The following is a 13,927-nucleotide window of genomic DNA, read 5'->3' as shown; positions in this document are numbered from 1 at the left end:
GGAGGTGGAACCCGCCTGGAACCCGCCTGGAACACGCCGGGGCGCAGAGGCTTCGCCGCCTTCCGGGTGCCCCTCGGCGGCGGGGCCGCGTCCCGCAGGGCCGGGCTCGGCGGGGCCGGTGCGGGGCTCGGCGGAGCCGGTGCGGGGCTCGGCGGAGCCGGTGCGGAGCTCGGCGGGGCCGGTGCGGGGCTCGGCGGGGCGGGCGCGGGGCTCGGCGGGACGGGCGCGGGGCTCGGCGGGGCCGGTGCGGAGCTCGGCGGGGCGGGCCGGGGGCGCAGCGCCGGCGGAGCCTCCGCGCCGCCCCGCCCCGCCCCGCCCCGCGCCGCCCCGCCCGGCGGAGCTGTCCGCGCCCCGTGGTGCTGAAGCCGCAGCGCCCGCCCAGCCCCTTCCCCGCCCCTCCTCCCTTCCTCCCCGGCGTGGGCTCTCGCAGGCAGCCGGCAGCTCGGGGCATCAAAGGTTGGGAAGGGCTCCATTCCTCGCTTTGATTCTCCCCCTCTCACCCCGCCTTTTTGCTTCTTCTTTCTATCTCTTCTTTTTTCTCTTTTTTTTTTTTTTTTCCCCTCAAGCTGGGGGAGGAAGAATAGCGCGGCCACGTCCCACCCCTCCCTTCCTGCAAATCCCTGCTCGCACTGCAAACAATCTGCCTTCCCCATTGCATCCAAGGGAGATAGCAACAGCAACATCATCACGGCAAGCCGGATGAGAGAGCGGAGAGGAGGCTGCTGCTGAGGGAGGAAGGCACACACGCACACACCAGCTCGATGTTGCCAAAGCGGTAGGAACCGCACGAAAAATAAGCCATGCTGCCCCATGTGTCTGGCGCATTGTGCTCCATCCGAGCCTTTTAGGAGGAAGAAGAGAATTATCTGCTCCGATTTTTTTTCCCTGCCGGCGAGAGTGCGACAGACTTGCGATGGTTGAATGTCAATGCCTGTGAGAGAGAGCAACAGTCAGAGCAGGAGGAGGACAGAAGGGGAGGAAAATGAAGGTGGGGACGGTGGAGGAGAGAAAGAAGGAGCCTCGTCCAATGCATCAAAAGGAGGTCCCTGCAATTGCTGATAGAGCCCTGACCGCCTCGACATCCACAATGGTCTGTACAAGCTGCCAATGCGTTTGATGACGTTCCTGTTTTGTGAAAGGAGGAAAGGAAACGTGACCATGTAAGATCCACGTTTCCCCGGTCAATTACATGCGAAGAATAGATCCGATTTCGACGTGGGTTTTTGGTCCAGGATGGTAACAGCTTAGGGAATAATACAGCCGCCTTCCCTCATCAATTTCGCCCTGTTTTTTTTTTTTTTTTTTTTTTTTTTTTTTTTGGTGTGTGGTCCAGACAGCTGCTGGAATAGAGAAGGTCAGAATATATAGATATATATAAAATATATATGATATATATATTATATATATAAAAATATATTTGTCTCAGTACATCTGGGATTAAGCTCATTGAATGCTTATTATTTCTTTCTGGACTTTTAATATTTACAATGAAATCTTTTAAAGGCAACGGTAAAATCTGAAGCCACCTGGGAGCACAGTGTTGAAAACGTAGGGTGTTTTCCCACAAACAATGTGAAGGTCTTTTTTGTCAAAGAGGCAATTTTGATAATAACAACAGCTACCAATTTTGCATTTTGATAGCCAGACCAGCTGCTATTTTGTCTGGACGCACACCGGGATTCGTGTGATCGGGTTTTATTTTTTAATTGAAAAAATAAATAGAAGAAAAAGGAAAATTACTTGAGATGCCAAATACTGTCGAGAGAACCATATTCTCTCTCCTCCCCACACCCACCGGAGACGTGGACCCTTCTTTTTTACAGGCTTAGGAGTTGCGAGAGCTAATCGGGGGCTTTCTCCCGAGACCGCCGCCTGCGCCCCTGGACCCTCGGGCGTGGGAGATTTATTTCCTCCTCCCGCTGATTTCTAAGCAAACTTGTGGAGGGGGGAAAGGATCCCTCGGCAGCACAGAGTCGGTTTTTTTCCTGGTGTGGATTTCTTTTGCAATTGCCGTCCCCGCCGGGTTCCAGCGGGCTGCCGGGGACTTGGCCCCCTCGCCCTCCGGCTCTGCTTTTGTGCGTTCCCCGGCGGCCAGCGCAGCCCCCCCGGCACTGCGGCCGCCGCGGAGCCCCCCCGGCCGCGGGGCGCCCGGCTCCTGCCCTTTTCTTTCCCCCGTGCCCGCCTGCCAAGGAAAGGCACATGTTAATACCACCCGGCGCGGGCATTTTCTGCTACTGCTGCTGCGGGCTCCTCCGTCCGAGACAGATGTTGCGAAACCAAGGCCTCCTCAAGTGCCGCTGCCGCATGCTCTTCAATGACCTGAAGGTCTTCCTGCTGCGGAGACCCCCCGCGCCGCCGCCGCCCTCCCCGCCGCCGCCGCTCCCCATGCCCGGCGGCGCAGAGGCGGCGGCGGGGGCCGCACCGCCCGGGGGGCGCGGGCCCGGCTGGCGGGCGGCGGGCGGCGGCGGCGGCGCGGGCAGCCCGGCCGCCGAGGAGTGGGGCAGCCCCGCCGGGGAGCCGCCCGCCTCCCTGCCCAGCAGCACCTCCTCGGATGACTTCGGCAAGGGCAAGGCCGAGGACCGCTACTCGCTGGGCAGCAGTGTCGACAGCGGCATCCGCACCCCGCTCTGCAGGATCTGCTTCCAGGGGCCCGAGCAGGTGAGCGGCCGCGGGCGGCGGGCGCTGGGGTGGGGGCCGCTACGGGCCCGCTGGCAGCGATGCTCCGGCCTGAGGGACACGGGGCCGGGTGCTTGAGGGGCTGTCCCTGTTGCCCGGAACAGGACCCCAAACCCAGAGGGGCTCTGCCTTCTACCCAGGCCCCGGACTCCAGATTTTGCACCTCGGTAGTGTTTCCCAGGGAGATGTGGGGTGGAGGCGTGCTCCGTCCTTTTCTGCTTCCCGGCAGCCTTGCCCCGGGCACTCATGCCCAGCCTGAGAGCCGTACTGCCGTGGCATGGCAGGAGGGACATGCTGGCACCTTCATGGAGCGGAGCACATCTCAGCAAGGGAGGCTGTTCAGTGCTTTGTGGGTACCCAGTTGTGATGATTTCAAAAGTGATGCAAAAGAGGAGTTTAATGTGCTCTTTGCTTTTAAAAATACAACTTTGTCTATACAAAACACGTGGCACAAGACAACCCCACTTCAGTGTTTCCCAGGGGATGGCTAATAGGAACTGTGCAGGTGCTCCACTGCTCCCCTGCTCCCAGTTGCACTGTCTGCAGGAGAAACACGGCTGGCTGTGATTGTACCTGCTGAAGATGCAGCCTTGAGATGCTCCATGGTACAGACTGAGGTTAGGCCAGTGAAGTTTCCCTGCACCACACAGGAGAATGAAACAGATGCAACCATGCTAAAATATAAGATGCCACCCTGGAGCATTGTGCTCCATATTCAATGACAATTAAAAGCATCTCATGTATTTTCAGGCTGGCAACTTCCTTACAGTGATGTACCCAGCAACATTTGTTCCTAACATGACACAGCTTGCAGGTGCAAGGAAGGCTGCAGACCTCTGCTTGGAGGATCAAGCCCATATGTGCAGATAACCATTACTACTCAGGATAATTCCATTACCTGTCATAATAGGGGATCCTTGTATGAAAAAGGTTGCAAAGTTCAACTTGACTATTTCCATTTTGGGCGCAGATTCTGGCATGTAAGGTGATACATTGAAATCTCATGCAAAATGGGTTTTGCCCCAGGTGTTCTTTCCCCTTCATGGACCTGTGTGCTCTGCTAAGGAGAAAACCAGTTCTCATTGGAAAGTGGCCAGGCTCTGGCACACGTCCTGCCTTTCCCAAAGTTGCCTACATCTGTGATGCAGTGATTGTGCCGTCCCTTTTGTTGGTTTGAGGATGGTGGTGATGGGTTCTGGAAAGTGAGGAATGGGCTTCCATTCTTCCTTGGGAGAAGTGGGGTCTGCCACCAACCGATCCCACTATCCACAGCCCTGCTGGATGTGTCATACCAAGAGTCCCATAGGTCACAGCTCAGTGCTCGATGGACTCTAGCCTTCTCTAATGGTTTATGCAGCTGGCAGGCAGCTGTGAAACAGTTTTCACCATAGGCTTTCAGATGAGAGTGGAGGAATTAATTCTTTTTTGGAGGTACTGTACACCTTCTTCTCTTGCTTGTCTTGTCCCCATCTCTTCTAAAAGTTGGAAGCCATGCAATTCACTCCTGGGAATTTGCATTATTCCACATTTCTAGTACTCTTCCCTGGCTTGCCATTCTGCCTGTGTACACAAGACGTAGGCACCTGCGAGATTAGCTTACATGTCTGAGCAAATAGAGCCTAAGCAGAATTAAAAGGTAGCTTGCATCCTTGGAGAACATTACTGCTTGAGAATAACTGGATGCTAATTTTCACACTGAAAACCAGTGTAGGTTGCATTGTAAAAGTGAGACTATTTGCTGACCATCTGCCAGCCTACCTGAGTGAGGAGCTGAGCAGATGTGACTGGCATAATGACTTTCACCAGGATTTCTCTTTTTTGATTCTCAGTTTCTGACCAATACAGTAAGGTATTTGCAGCTGTATTCTGCTACTCCTCCTTGAGCAGTACCTTATTCCACAAATAATTTTTTGTTCACTGGCATTGCTTGAGGAATATTTGAAACCTTTTGCCCTTATAGCAGCTGGGAAGCTCAAGTCATTATGGAGGCCCAAACTGTGGGGTTTTAAAACACAGCCAGATCCTGACACAGCTTCCTGGAAGTACAGTTCAGAATAACTGAGCACTGAATTGGTGCAGCTGATGTCAAGACCTGCAGTTTGGTTTATTTGGTGCTTATGTCAATAAAACTTCAACAGGGCTAAATCCCACATTCCTTGTTCCTTTTTGTTATGGTGTTTAATACTGGTTTAGCCTTTATTTCCCTTTTTTTTTTCTTACAGCTCAACAGCTGACCAAAGACTCTTCATATTTTGGACCCTCACAACTGTATAAGTCATAGATGCACATTACTCTATACCACCCCTGCCAAGATATAATGAGAATTTATCTGCTTGGAAACAAAATATAATTGCTATTTCTTTACTCTGCAGATTAATAACAATGACAGATCTAAACAGTATTTTATTTACCTGTCAAAACCATCTGAATTTGCTGCAGCTGTGGGCAAATTTGCAGGGCTGCATCACAGTAACAAGAACAAAAGCCTTCATTATAAATTGACTGTTAGGCGCTCTAAGCTTATTTACTCAGATAAAATGACAGTGAGTCTCCAAAAGATGTTTTAATCCTGTTTTGATATTAAAAAATCCCAACCAAAACAAGAGCCAAAAAGGTTTCTTAGTGATCTGGCTTTGCAAGTAGGTTTTATTTAGTATCTAATGCAAAATAAAATTGGTAGGGATTTTTGGTTTAAATTTATGATTGCCCACCATGCATGATACTTCAGGCTACTGAATTGCTTGTATTTTAAGCTCCTCATGTTGGTTTGTGGCTCTTATGGGTAAGCTGATTCTTTCATTTAAAAATGTGCTGAGGATGGTAGGAAGGAGGAAGACTCATTATTGTGAAACTGTTCTGATCCTTGCGCGTTAGTCAAGAGAAACCCGGGATGTGGGCAAGAGAAGAGTGGATCTGATGACCAGGGAATCACAGCATCTGGGCTCGTGTTTTGAGGGCATGAACAGCAAACTCTGCTCAGGTCTGACAGTTGAAAAAGGCAGCTGCTTTCATTGAAAATGAGAGCTAAACATGGTTGAAGCTGAGGGACTGAACTCAGCTCTTGGCAATGGCATTTCCTTTCAGGGACTTGCTTGGCATTTTCAAAGGTTTCAATGACTGAACGTCCTGCACCATTGTGTCAGCAAATTCTGAGACCCTGGATTGAGCGGCAAAGCTCTGGGGAGAAAGTGAGGAAGAAAAATACTAGAGTATTTTCTTCTATTTTGGTCAATGCTTAGTGTTTGTAAAATTTTGTCTGCTTTCCTGGAGCTCTGACAATGTTCTGCAAGAGAAAGAAACTAAGATGAGCTCCTTGAGGACAAATGTTTTACAGTATTTGATATGGTTACAAGATGAAAGCAAGTCATGGGGATTACCAGAAAAAGACATGGGTGAAAAGTCCCTTCGCATCAGGGGATAAACTGTTAGCCCACGTCACACAGAGTGAGCAGTGCTGTGGAGTTTAGGGTCTCAGAAGTGGTGCTTTCAGCTGTGCTGAAAATGAATAGGAAACCATTCTTAAATCAAACGGAGATAATTTGGAAAGCTATGTGTTTCAAGGTTTGCTTGTTATATTGTCAGAGTGTGTGCACATCTTTTCTTACCCATCAGTTTCAGTCTGTGTTTCTCTTTCTCTTTTTGGGGGAAAGATGCTGGAAAGATGGAGATTTGAAAAGTCAATAGTGGTAGATTTAGTTGGCTATGGAGGATCAGAGAGAACAGATTGTAGACTCTTACCTGCAGGCTGGTAGCTTGGACTTACCTCAGTATTCAATAGAAATGCTTGGATGAAGACTATTCTTCCCACCAGATTTCCTGTTAGACTTTTGGGACACCAGCTCCTTAATATGAGAACATGAAGACCGTCAAGAAAATTGGAAGAGAAGACAACTTAAAATGGATATTGAGACATGCATTTCCATGTGAGCTGTAACTGGGCTGTGGAGCTCCCTGCTGCAGGACAAAAAAGAGCTAAAGTTTATTGAAGTATTATAAAGCCATGTGATTATTATGAATACCTAGAGTCATCACAATTAATGATAACACTTCTGAAAGTAAAATTCATTCTTCACATCTGAAGCCAATCTAGAGATCAGGGTAAAACTGACTAGGAGCAGGGCCCTGGGGCTAGTGTCTTGCCCCACAGCTCACCAGACCAGCCTCCTGTGCCTGACCATTGAGATCCACCCCTGCAGGTGCATGTCTGGATTTCATGCTCATGTAAGGTAATGTCTTCAGTGTGTAGGCACCTGCCATGTTCAGGACTTCTCTAGAATTAAAGTGACCTCAAATTATTCATCCTGGACTAACACTCATTCTTGGGGCCCTGTGTAGGTTCAGGGAATGGTCAGTACCACTGAACAGCTGGTCATTAGCCTGTGTTACTTGAAATAGCTGGTGAGAATCTCAACCTCTTCCTGGTACAGACATGAGCAAAAAGCATCATCAGCTCCCTGCATGGCAGGATCTGCAGAGAAGGCATGAGCTGTGGTCAGGAGATACTGCTGCTATACAGACTGGTCTCTCAGCAGCACAGAGGAGTGGAGGAGGTGCCTGGGATACCTGATTTCTGATTTGCAATGTTGCAAGATTGAGGAAAATTAAGTACTAGAGTGAAATGAAGTACTAGTGGCAAAGAGGCAGTCTGTGTCAGAATTCAAGTATGATAATGAATGAGTGGAAGAAGAAACAACTGTGCAACCAGTATCACAAGCATATCCAAAGCCCAGAAAACTTGCAAATGTAGATGTTGGTGCTTCACGCGGTCTGTTAAACTGGCTAGACCATCAGGGCACTGTTTTCAAACATGTTGAATCACATGACAGTGCAGGCTTCCATCCATGTCCTTTTCATAGGTGTGTTCTCACAGGATTCATTTCTTTGCTGTTAGAAGGAGAATCATTCATTAGAAAACAGCCAGTCCTGTTAAAACTGAGGAATAAGAGATGCTGGAATGCAGCCATTTAGATTTCAATCTGTATATTGTAATTTATGGGAGAAAGAAAGAAAGAAAGAGAGGATGCTTCCTGTGACATTCAGTCCATCTCTCTGCCTTCCCATTTTTGAATCTTAACACCTCCATAGCTACCTCTCCACTTTCACTTGTCCCAGGATGAAATCCGTACAGTGCAGTTAGAACATTTTTGGCTTTGGCTAAAGCTTTACTTGAGCCATCAACTGAATGGAGCCCAGGATGTCATCTATTTTAGATTTAGTTGCTGTTGCCACAGAGTTGATTGGCAAAGCTCCCATTAACTTCAACGGCAAAAGTGTAGGCATCCAGTAGCAGGGACCTGACCCCTGTATTTCAATAATGTTGTGCACACAGCAGGGTTTCTATAAATAATAGTGAAAGCCACTAATCCCATTGACTTTTAATTGCTCTGGAAGACAAGGTTTTCACCTTTTGTGCCTGCTGAAACTCTGATGCCTGACCCATTTATTTCAGTGCCACTAGCTAGCCTGAGCAGCAGTTTTTCTTTTCTTTCACTTTTCTCTGTATAAAAGGCTTCATGAAGGAACTTGTCTATGTGTCACTGTTTCTTAAATATACATTTCAGGCCATGATTAACAGTGGCTGATGTCAGTTAGTGACAGAACAAGCAATGCAAAAGCATGTGGCTCCATTGTTTGCATCTGTGGAGTCACTGTTATTTCCACAAAGGCAACACTTGCCTCTGGAAGGGCTCTGTTCATACAAAACTGAATTGCATTTAGGTTGTCTTTTAAGCAAAAATTCATTCCCAGCAAGGGCCTCCTCTGTGGCAGCCTTTTGCTCACATCGGTGTTTTTGCATTCAAGGCTGACCCAGTCCAGAAGTCAGAAATGGTTGTGCCAAAAATCTGTGATACTGTGTGTCCCATGTGCCTCCTGCACGTCTCCATTCCTCCTAGGCCTGTAGTAAGATAATAAGATGTACTGTGATTGTTAGTGGTCCATGTCTGTGACCCTCCCATCCCTTTATTGTCTGGTTGCCACAAGAATAAAGCTGTGTGATGGTGTTAGCTGTTACAGGTTATGCTTCATCAGCCCTCCTCTAAACCTACTGGCTAATGACAGCCACATCTGGCTGAGAGTGGAGATCTGAAAGGCATTAAATTCCTGTATGCTTCATGAAAACTAGCTGGGTGAAGAAGAGGAAAGCTAGAAATGTCCTGCTGAGGGAGAGATTATAGCATTATCTGTGCTAGACACTGTAGAGTCCATGGAGGAGAGAGCTTCAGATGGAACAGCAGCTGTAATAGGAACATGTATCCCATTAGACAAAAAAAGAATAACCCCATCGTGATATGGTTTCCATGGGAAACCAGACCTACAGAATAGCTTGTTAACTTCTTATCTTTCTCCTTTTCCTTTGTTAATCAGAATTGCTTACCTAAAATGAATTGCTTGATGCTGAAGACTTTCTTATCTTCCCCCATCTTTTCACAACCTACCTTTTATCCTTTTCTGATTTATCACTGGTTACAGTAGAACAGATTACACTGTTGGCAGTGGAGAGTGATGAGTGATGACTTTCTTCTGGTGAAGAAAGTAACAGCAGGACCTGGAAACCTGTGTAGATAATAAATGGACTGTCCCCATACCCCTCTGTGAAAAGTGATGAGATAAGGCAAAACCATGGTGGGCAGACTGATTCCAGTGACAAGGCCCCTATACTGAAATTCTCACACATCTTCTGTCATGTCATTTCTTATTCTTTACACTCTTGGGTGATTTTCTCTCACCTCCTCTTCCTTCTTTTCTTCTTGGCCAAAGCCAATTGACACATCAGAGCTTGGTCTCACCCATCCTGTCTGTCTGTATCTGCACAGATTCTCCTATGGCCTATGTACCATCAAATCCAAGCCTCCTCTCTGTGCAACTTGGAACACAGGTGACATCACTCCCAACAGTCACACAAGCTCAACTTGCTTCCCTGGGTGGAGAGTGAGGGATGGTACAGAATGGGAGACTGATACAAAAAGAAAAGTGTTTACATATTATAATTTCCTACATCTAGTACCTTGTGTTTATCATAGGAACCAGGCTGTGCTTGGGGAAAACTGTGTAAACCCCATGGAGGATGGGGTAGTTGTATCTTGAGGGGATCCCTGAGAAAGTTTTGTCTCCTCTGTAGAAGAACTTTGCAGGGAATGTCCATTTTGGTTGGAGTACTGGACTGTCAGACATACTTTTTTCCATGGAGTCACAGACATATGCAAAACAACTTTGCAGAACATGAGAGAGAAAATAAACTTGATATTCAGCCAGTTTGGAGGTCAAGCACTGCTACGGGCTTTGTGGTTTCTTTGCCATGTTGCTCTTAGCAGAAGGTTCCCAAGGTCTGCTTGATTGACAGTGTGTTCGTGTTTAAGGTAAGGCCATGAGGTCACCTTTCCCATGCAAAAAGTATGTGCCATTAGCCAAGAGGTCAGTGCTAGAGGCACCTCTAAGGTTTGTAGTGCACTAAGCATTTGGAGGTGTTTGCCCCACTGTTTGCTGACAGTCCTGTGGCTGCAGCCTCTATCAAGTCATTCCCTGGGACTGCCATTGTAACCTCTGGCACTGTTTAGGTTTAGCTTTCGATTATTAATGTGTGCACTGATCATCCCCAAGCGTGGGGCAGTGCTCTCTACCTGTCCAAAATCCTGACAGAGGCTGATCTAACCAGTTCTTAAGCATGGGCATAGTTGGAGAGCCCACCTTTCCTGCTGACGCTCATTTCTTCTTGCCCTTTCCTTTTTTCCCAATAAGGAAGTAACTGAAGGTATTTTCCAGTATTTGCATGTAAATACAGTGAAAATTCATCCTTTCAGAATTTTGCAAGTTTAAGTGACAGCTGAAGCCATAACACTCCTTGTTCTCTAGGCCAAACAATCCCAATTGTGCCTTTCCTTTTATGACATATTTTCTAGGCTACTAATCATCCTTGGTGTTACCCTTACCAAATGGTTCATATTTTGCTATAAAAGCACTGAGAAAAATTATATTTTGCTATAAAAGCACTTGGAAACAAGCTGAATCCTTGTCAGTGCCAAGCAGGCAGAAAGGTTCTGAATCCTGCTTAACAGGTAGCAGAAATCATCCATTCCAGGCTAATGTTTGCCCTCTTTATTTATTCATTTATTTAGGGAACAGCAGATTATTATTGATTGTTACTCAGCTCATGATCCTCATGTCCTTCAGAGCTGCTGCTTGGCCAGTCCTCCACCCTGGCTCTGTGCAGTTGGCATTACTGCAATGGTGGAGGAGCTGCATTTGGCCTTACTGAATTGCATCCATTTTCCCCCAGTAGCAGCCCCTTACAGGAGGGCCTGCAGATGCAGTAAGCATTAACTCTGTTAAATCTTCAGATCCTTAATGACTTGAGCTCTTCTGCCTTGTCTCCTGAGGGGAGCTGGAAGTAAAGGGCTGGAGGAGCAGTTGTACTTTTCTTTACGGATCCTGTGACTGCCATAGGTAAGACTTATGGCTGGGGTGGGTCCTGCCCACTCCAGCCATGTGGAGGAAGGGCGAATGGATCCTCATTCCTTCAGTTCAGGTGTCTGCTCTCTGCCCCAGTTCAAGCCACTCTCAGCAAGGTTGAATATGATTTTCCTGACAGATTCAGGCTTCTAGCCAGCCGTGCTTGAAATGTTGCCCACACCACCCTTCCTGCTTCTTCAATCAATTTATGGATGGGGTGGCTCACATTTCCTCCTTGCACCTTCTTGTGCTAGCACTGTCACTTGGGGCATTAACCCTACGCCCAGCTTGAGCTCATGTTCTCTCATATCCCAGCTGTGTACCCATGTTCTGTTCATTTGCTTTCTCTAGGGTTGCACAGATATTTGTTCAGATCCTCATTTCTTGCTTTCATTACTGTGATCCCTCCCTCTCCAATTTCCCAGCACAGGCATTGTCCTGCTTCAGTGTAGTCAAAACCAAGAGGCTCACTTCTTTGACTGGCATACTGATGAAAGAAATGGTTTTCCAAGAACTTCCATGTGCATCTCCACACCCTTCAGTGTTCCCTGTCCTTACCCAGATAGAGCCTGTGTATTTTTTTACTCCAGTTCTCAGTGTTTGGTAGAGCTAAAAAAAAAAAAACCACGTGGAAGGATCTGTTGAAGACATAACACACAGCATCAGCATTGCAGGAATCCTGCTGGCACTTCACCCACATCACATCAGCACCTACCCTGGCAATTTCCTGCAGGTGCTGAACTAAAGCTCAATGGATGGTTTGCACTTCCTGCAAGTACAGGACCAGGGGCTAAACCTGCCCCTGCAAACACCCCAGTGCTTTTAGTTTTATCAGTCTTCTTCTCTGTCTGATGTCTTGCATGACCTTGCACTGTCTGATGAATTAAGCACTTCCCTTTTCTTTTTCTCCTTGTTAAGCACACTAGGACCTGTCAGGGCTTAAGGTGCTGGAGAAGTACGAGAATATTATTATCCCATTCCAAGTGATATTAAAAGAACATTAAGACAGATCAGATGGGCATTCAAGAAAAGTAGGTAATAATAAAATACTGTATCAGAGAGAAATAGCAGTTAAGTAATTAAAGAAAGGGTTTCCACAAGAGGCAGAAGGAGAGTTATGGGTGCTTCTGGCCTCCTGAACATTCTTTATTTTAATACTATGATAACCTTTACGGGATGTCAATATGTCAAACATTGCACCAAGAAGTGAGGCAAAGGCTTTTCTTGCCCTACAGAGTTCACATTTTAGGACATAAAACCCCAATATTTCCTTAACATTGAAAAGGCAGGCATTCTTACAAGATTTAAGGCCAGAGGGAGTTACTGGGTTAGTCTAGCCTGAACCTCTCTGTAATAGCAGTGAAATAAGTTCCCTCAATGAAATTCCTGCTTGAAGCTTAATAGCAGTGCAAGGACTGGAGAAGAAATATCCCTTCTTGATTTTCAGATCTCCAACAATGGGAAATTGTTGCAGTGCCCAAGGAGAAAATCTAGGGAAACAGAGAACTGAAACTGTCTTTGCATATCAACTTTTGTCTTTTCTGTCACAGAAAGAACTGTGTACTGTGTGCATCCTTAGTAACCAGCTTCAAAAACCCTTGGGCTAGCTGGCAGAGAAGATTTCCCTCATGGAAGAAGTTCTGTGTTTGAAGACAGTTTTATTCCACATCAGATTAAAAGCAAGAAACTTTCAGCCTGGAAAAACACTCATGGGATTCAGCTAGTTAGGAAAAAACCAGTTCATAGCCTCCTCTGACATATGAGAGCAGAAGTACTGTCACCTACATTTAACCCACATCTGGAGAATTTTCTTCATAGACAGGATGGCTACATCATTTCTAAGAAAAACATTTTTAGAGCCCCCATAGCCTGAAGTGAGCACTCTTTCATAAAGTCCAGTTTGCTATACTGTCATGACCCCGGGCTGCTGGTCATGTTGGGTCATTGTTATTACCTTTCCCTCTCCTTATGATTTATTTCTTGCCCTTTTCGCAGTCATGTGAAATCTGTGGGAGAGTTCTTGGCTTTCCCATCCTGCAGCTATTAATGAGATTTCCTCTCTCATCTTTTTCTTGGTGATGCCAGACAGGAGCTTCATCTCTTTGAAGGTGTGCTCAGGCATTCAGTGCAAATGTCAGATGATGGTGACAATTTTGAGTTATAACTCAGATCAAATAAATTCACACAACCTCAGAATATTTTAGGATTTTAGGGAACCTCAAGAGATCATCTTGTTCAACTTCTACTCAAGCAGATCTGACCAAATCAGATCTCAAGATATCCAGAGCTGTATAATTCCAAGGAATGTTATTCCAGTCATGTCTCTGGACACCAGATCTAATATTTACCTCCCTTGTGGTAAAAATGTGTGTATGAAGGGGTATTCTTGATTTACAATCATAATTTCTTATGTTTCAAATTGTATATGTTTCCTCTTGTGACCATACACCTTTGAGAAGGGTCTGGCTTTCTTGCTGTACCATGAGGTGGCTGAAGACAGCAGTAAGATCTCCCCATAGCTTTTACAGTGATTTCAGGAGGAGCTGTGCAAAAGAAAGGATTAAATGTCTACTCTAACTGCCCAGTGTGGATTTGGACAAGGGCTGAGATTTGGTAGTCAGATAAATACCAAGGGAAAATACCTGCCCATCTATAGCTTGAAGAATGAGAACAAACATTGCTAATAATAGCAAAAGCTCAGTTATGTCTCTTTGTCATAGCCAGGACACTTCTTGATCCAATAATCACTAAACCTCAAGGAGGTGATTTTATTTCAAATCTGAGTCTTACAGAAATACTGGTT

At 46.6% G+C, this 13,927-nt stretch overlaps 1 protein-coding gene across 3 annotated transcripts in view; it reads left to right on the top strand.

Moving 5' to 3' along the window:
• Positions 1-395: 395 nt before the first annotated feature.
• Positions 396-13,927, top strand: part of MARCHF4 (membrane associated ring-CH-type finger 4) — a 97,370-nt gene continuing 83,838 nt past the window's right edge. For 2 of the 3 annotated variants that reach the window (XM_038142560.1, XM_038142558.1), the window contains exon 1: positions 396-2,658. In XM_038142560.1, coding sequence (XP_037998488.1) covers positions 2,200-2,658 — 459 coding nt within the window. In that variant the 5' untranslated portion in view covers positions 396-2,199. The remainder of the gene's footprint in view (positions 2,659-13,927) is intronic. The other variant, XM_038142559.1, reaches the window with a different exon arrangement.

The sequence above is a fragment of the Motacilla alba genome, chromosome 7 (genome assembly GCF_015832195.1).
Source record: "Motacilla alba alba isolate MOTALB_02 chromosome 7, Motacilla_alba_V1.0_pri, whole genome shotgun sequence".
In the NCBI taxonomy this organism is placed as follows: Eukaryota; Metazoa; Chordata; class Aves; order Passeriformes; family Motacillidae; genus Motacilla; species Motacilla alba.
This window is presented reverse-complemented; position numbering and strand designations above follow the sequence as displayed.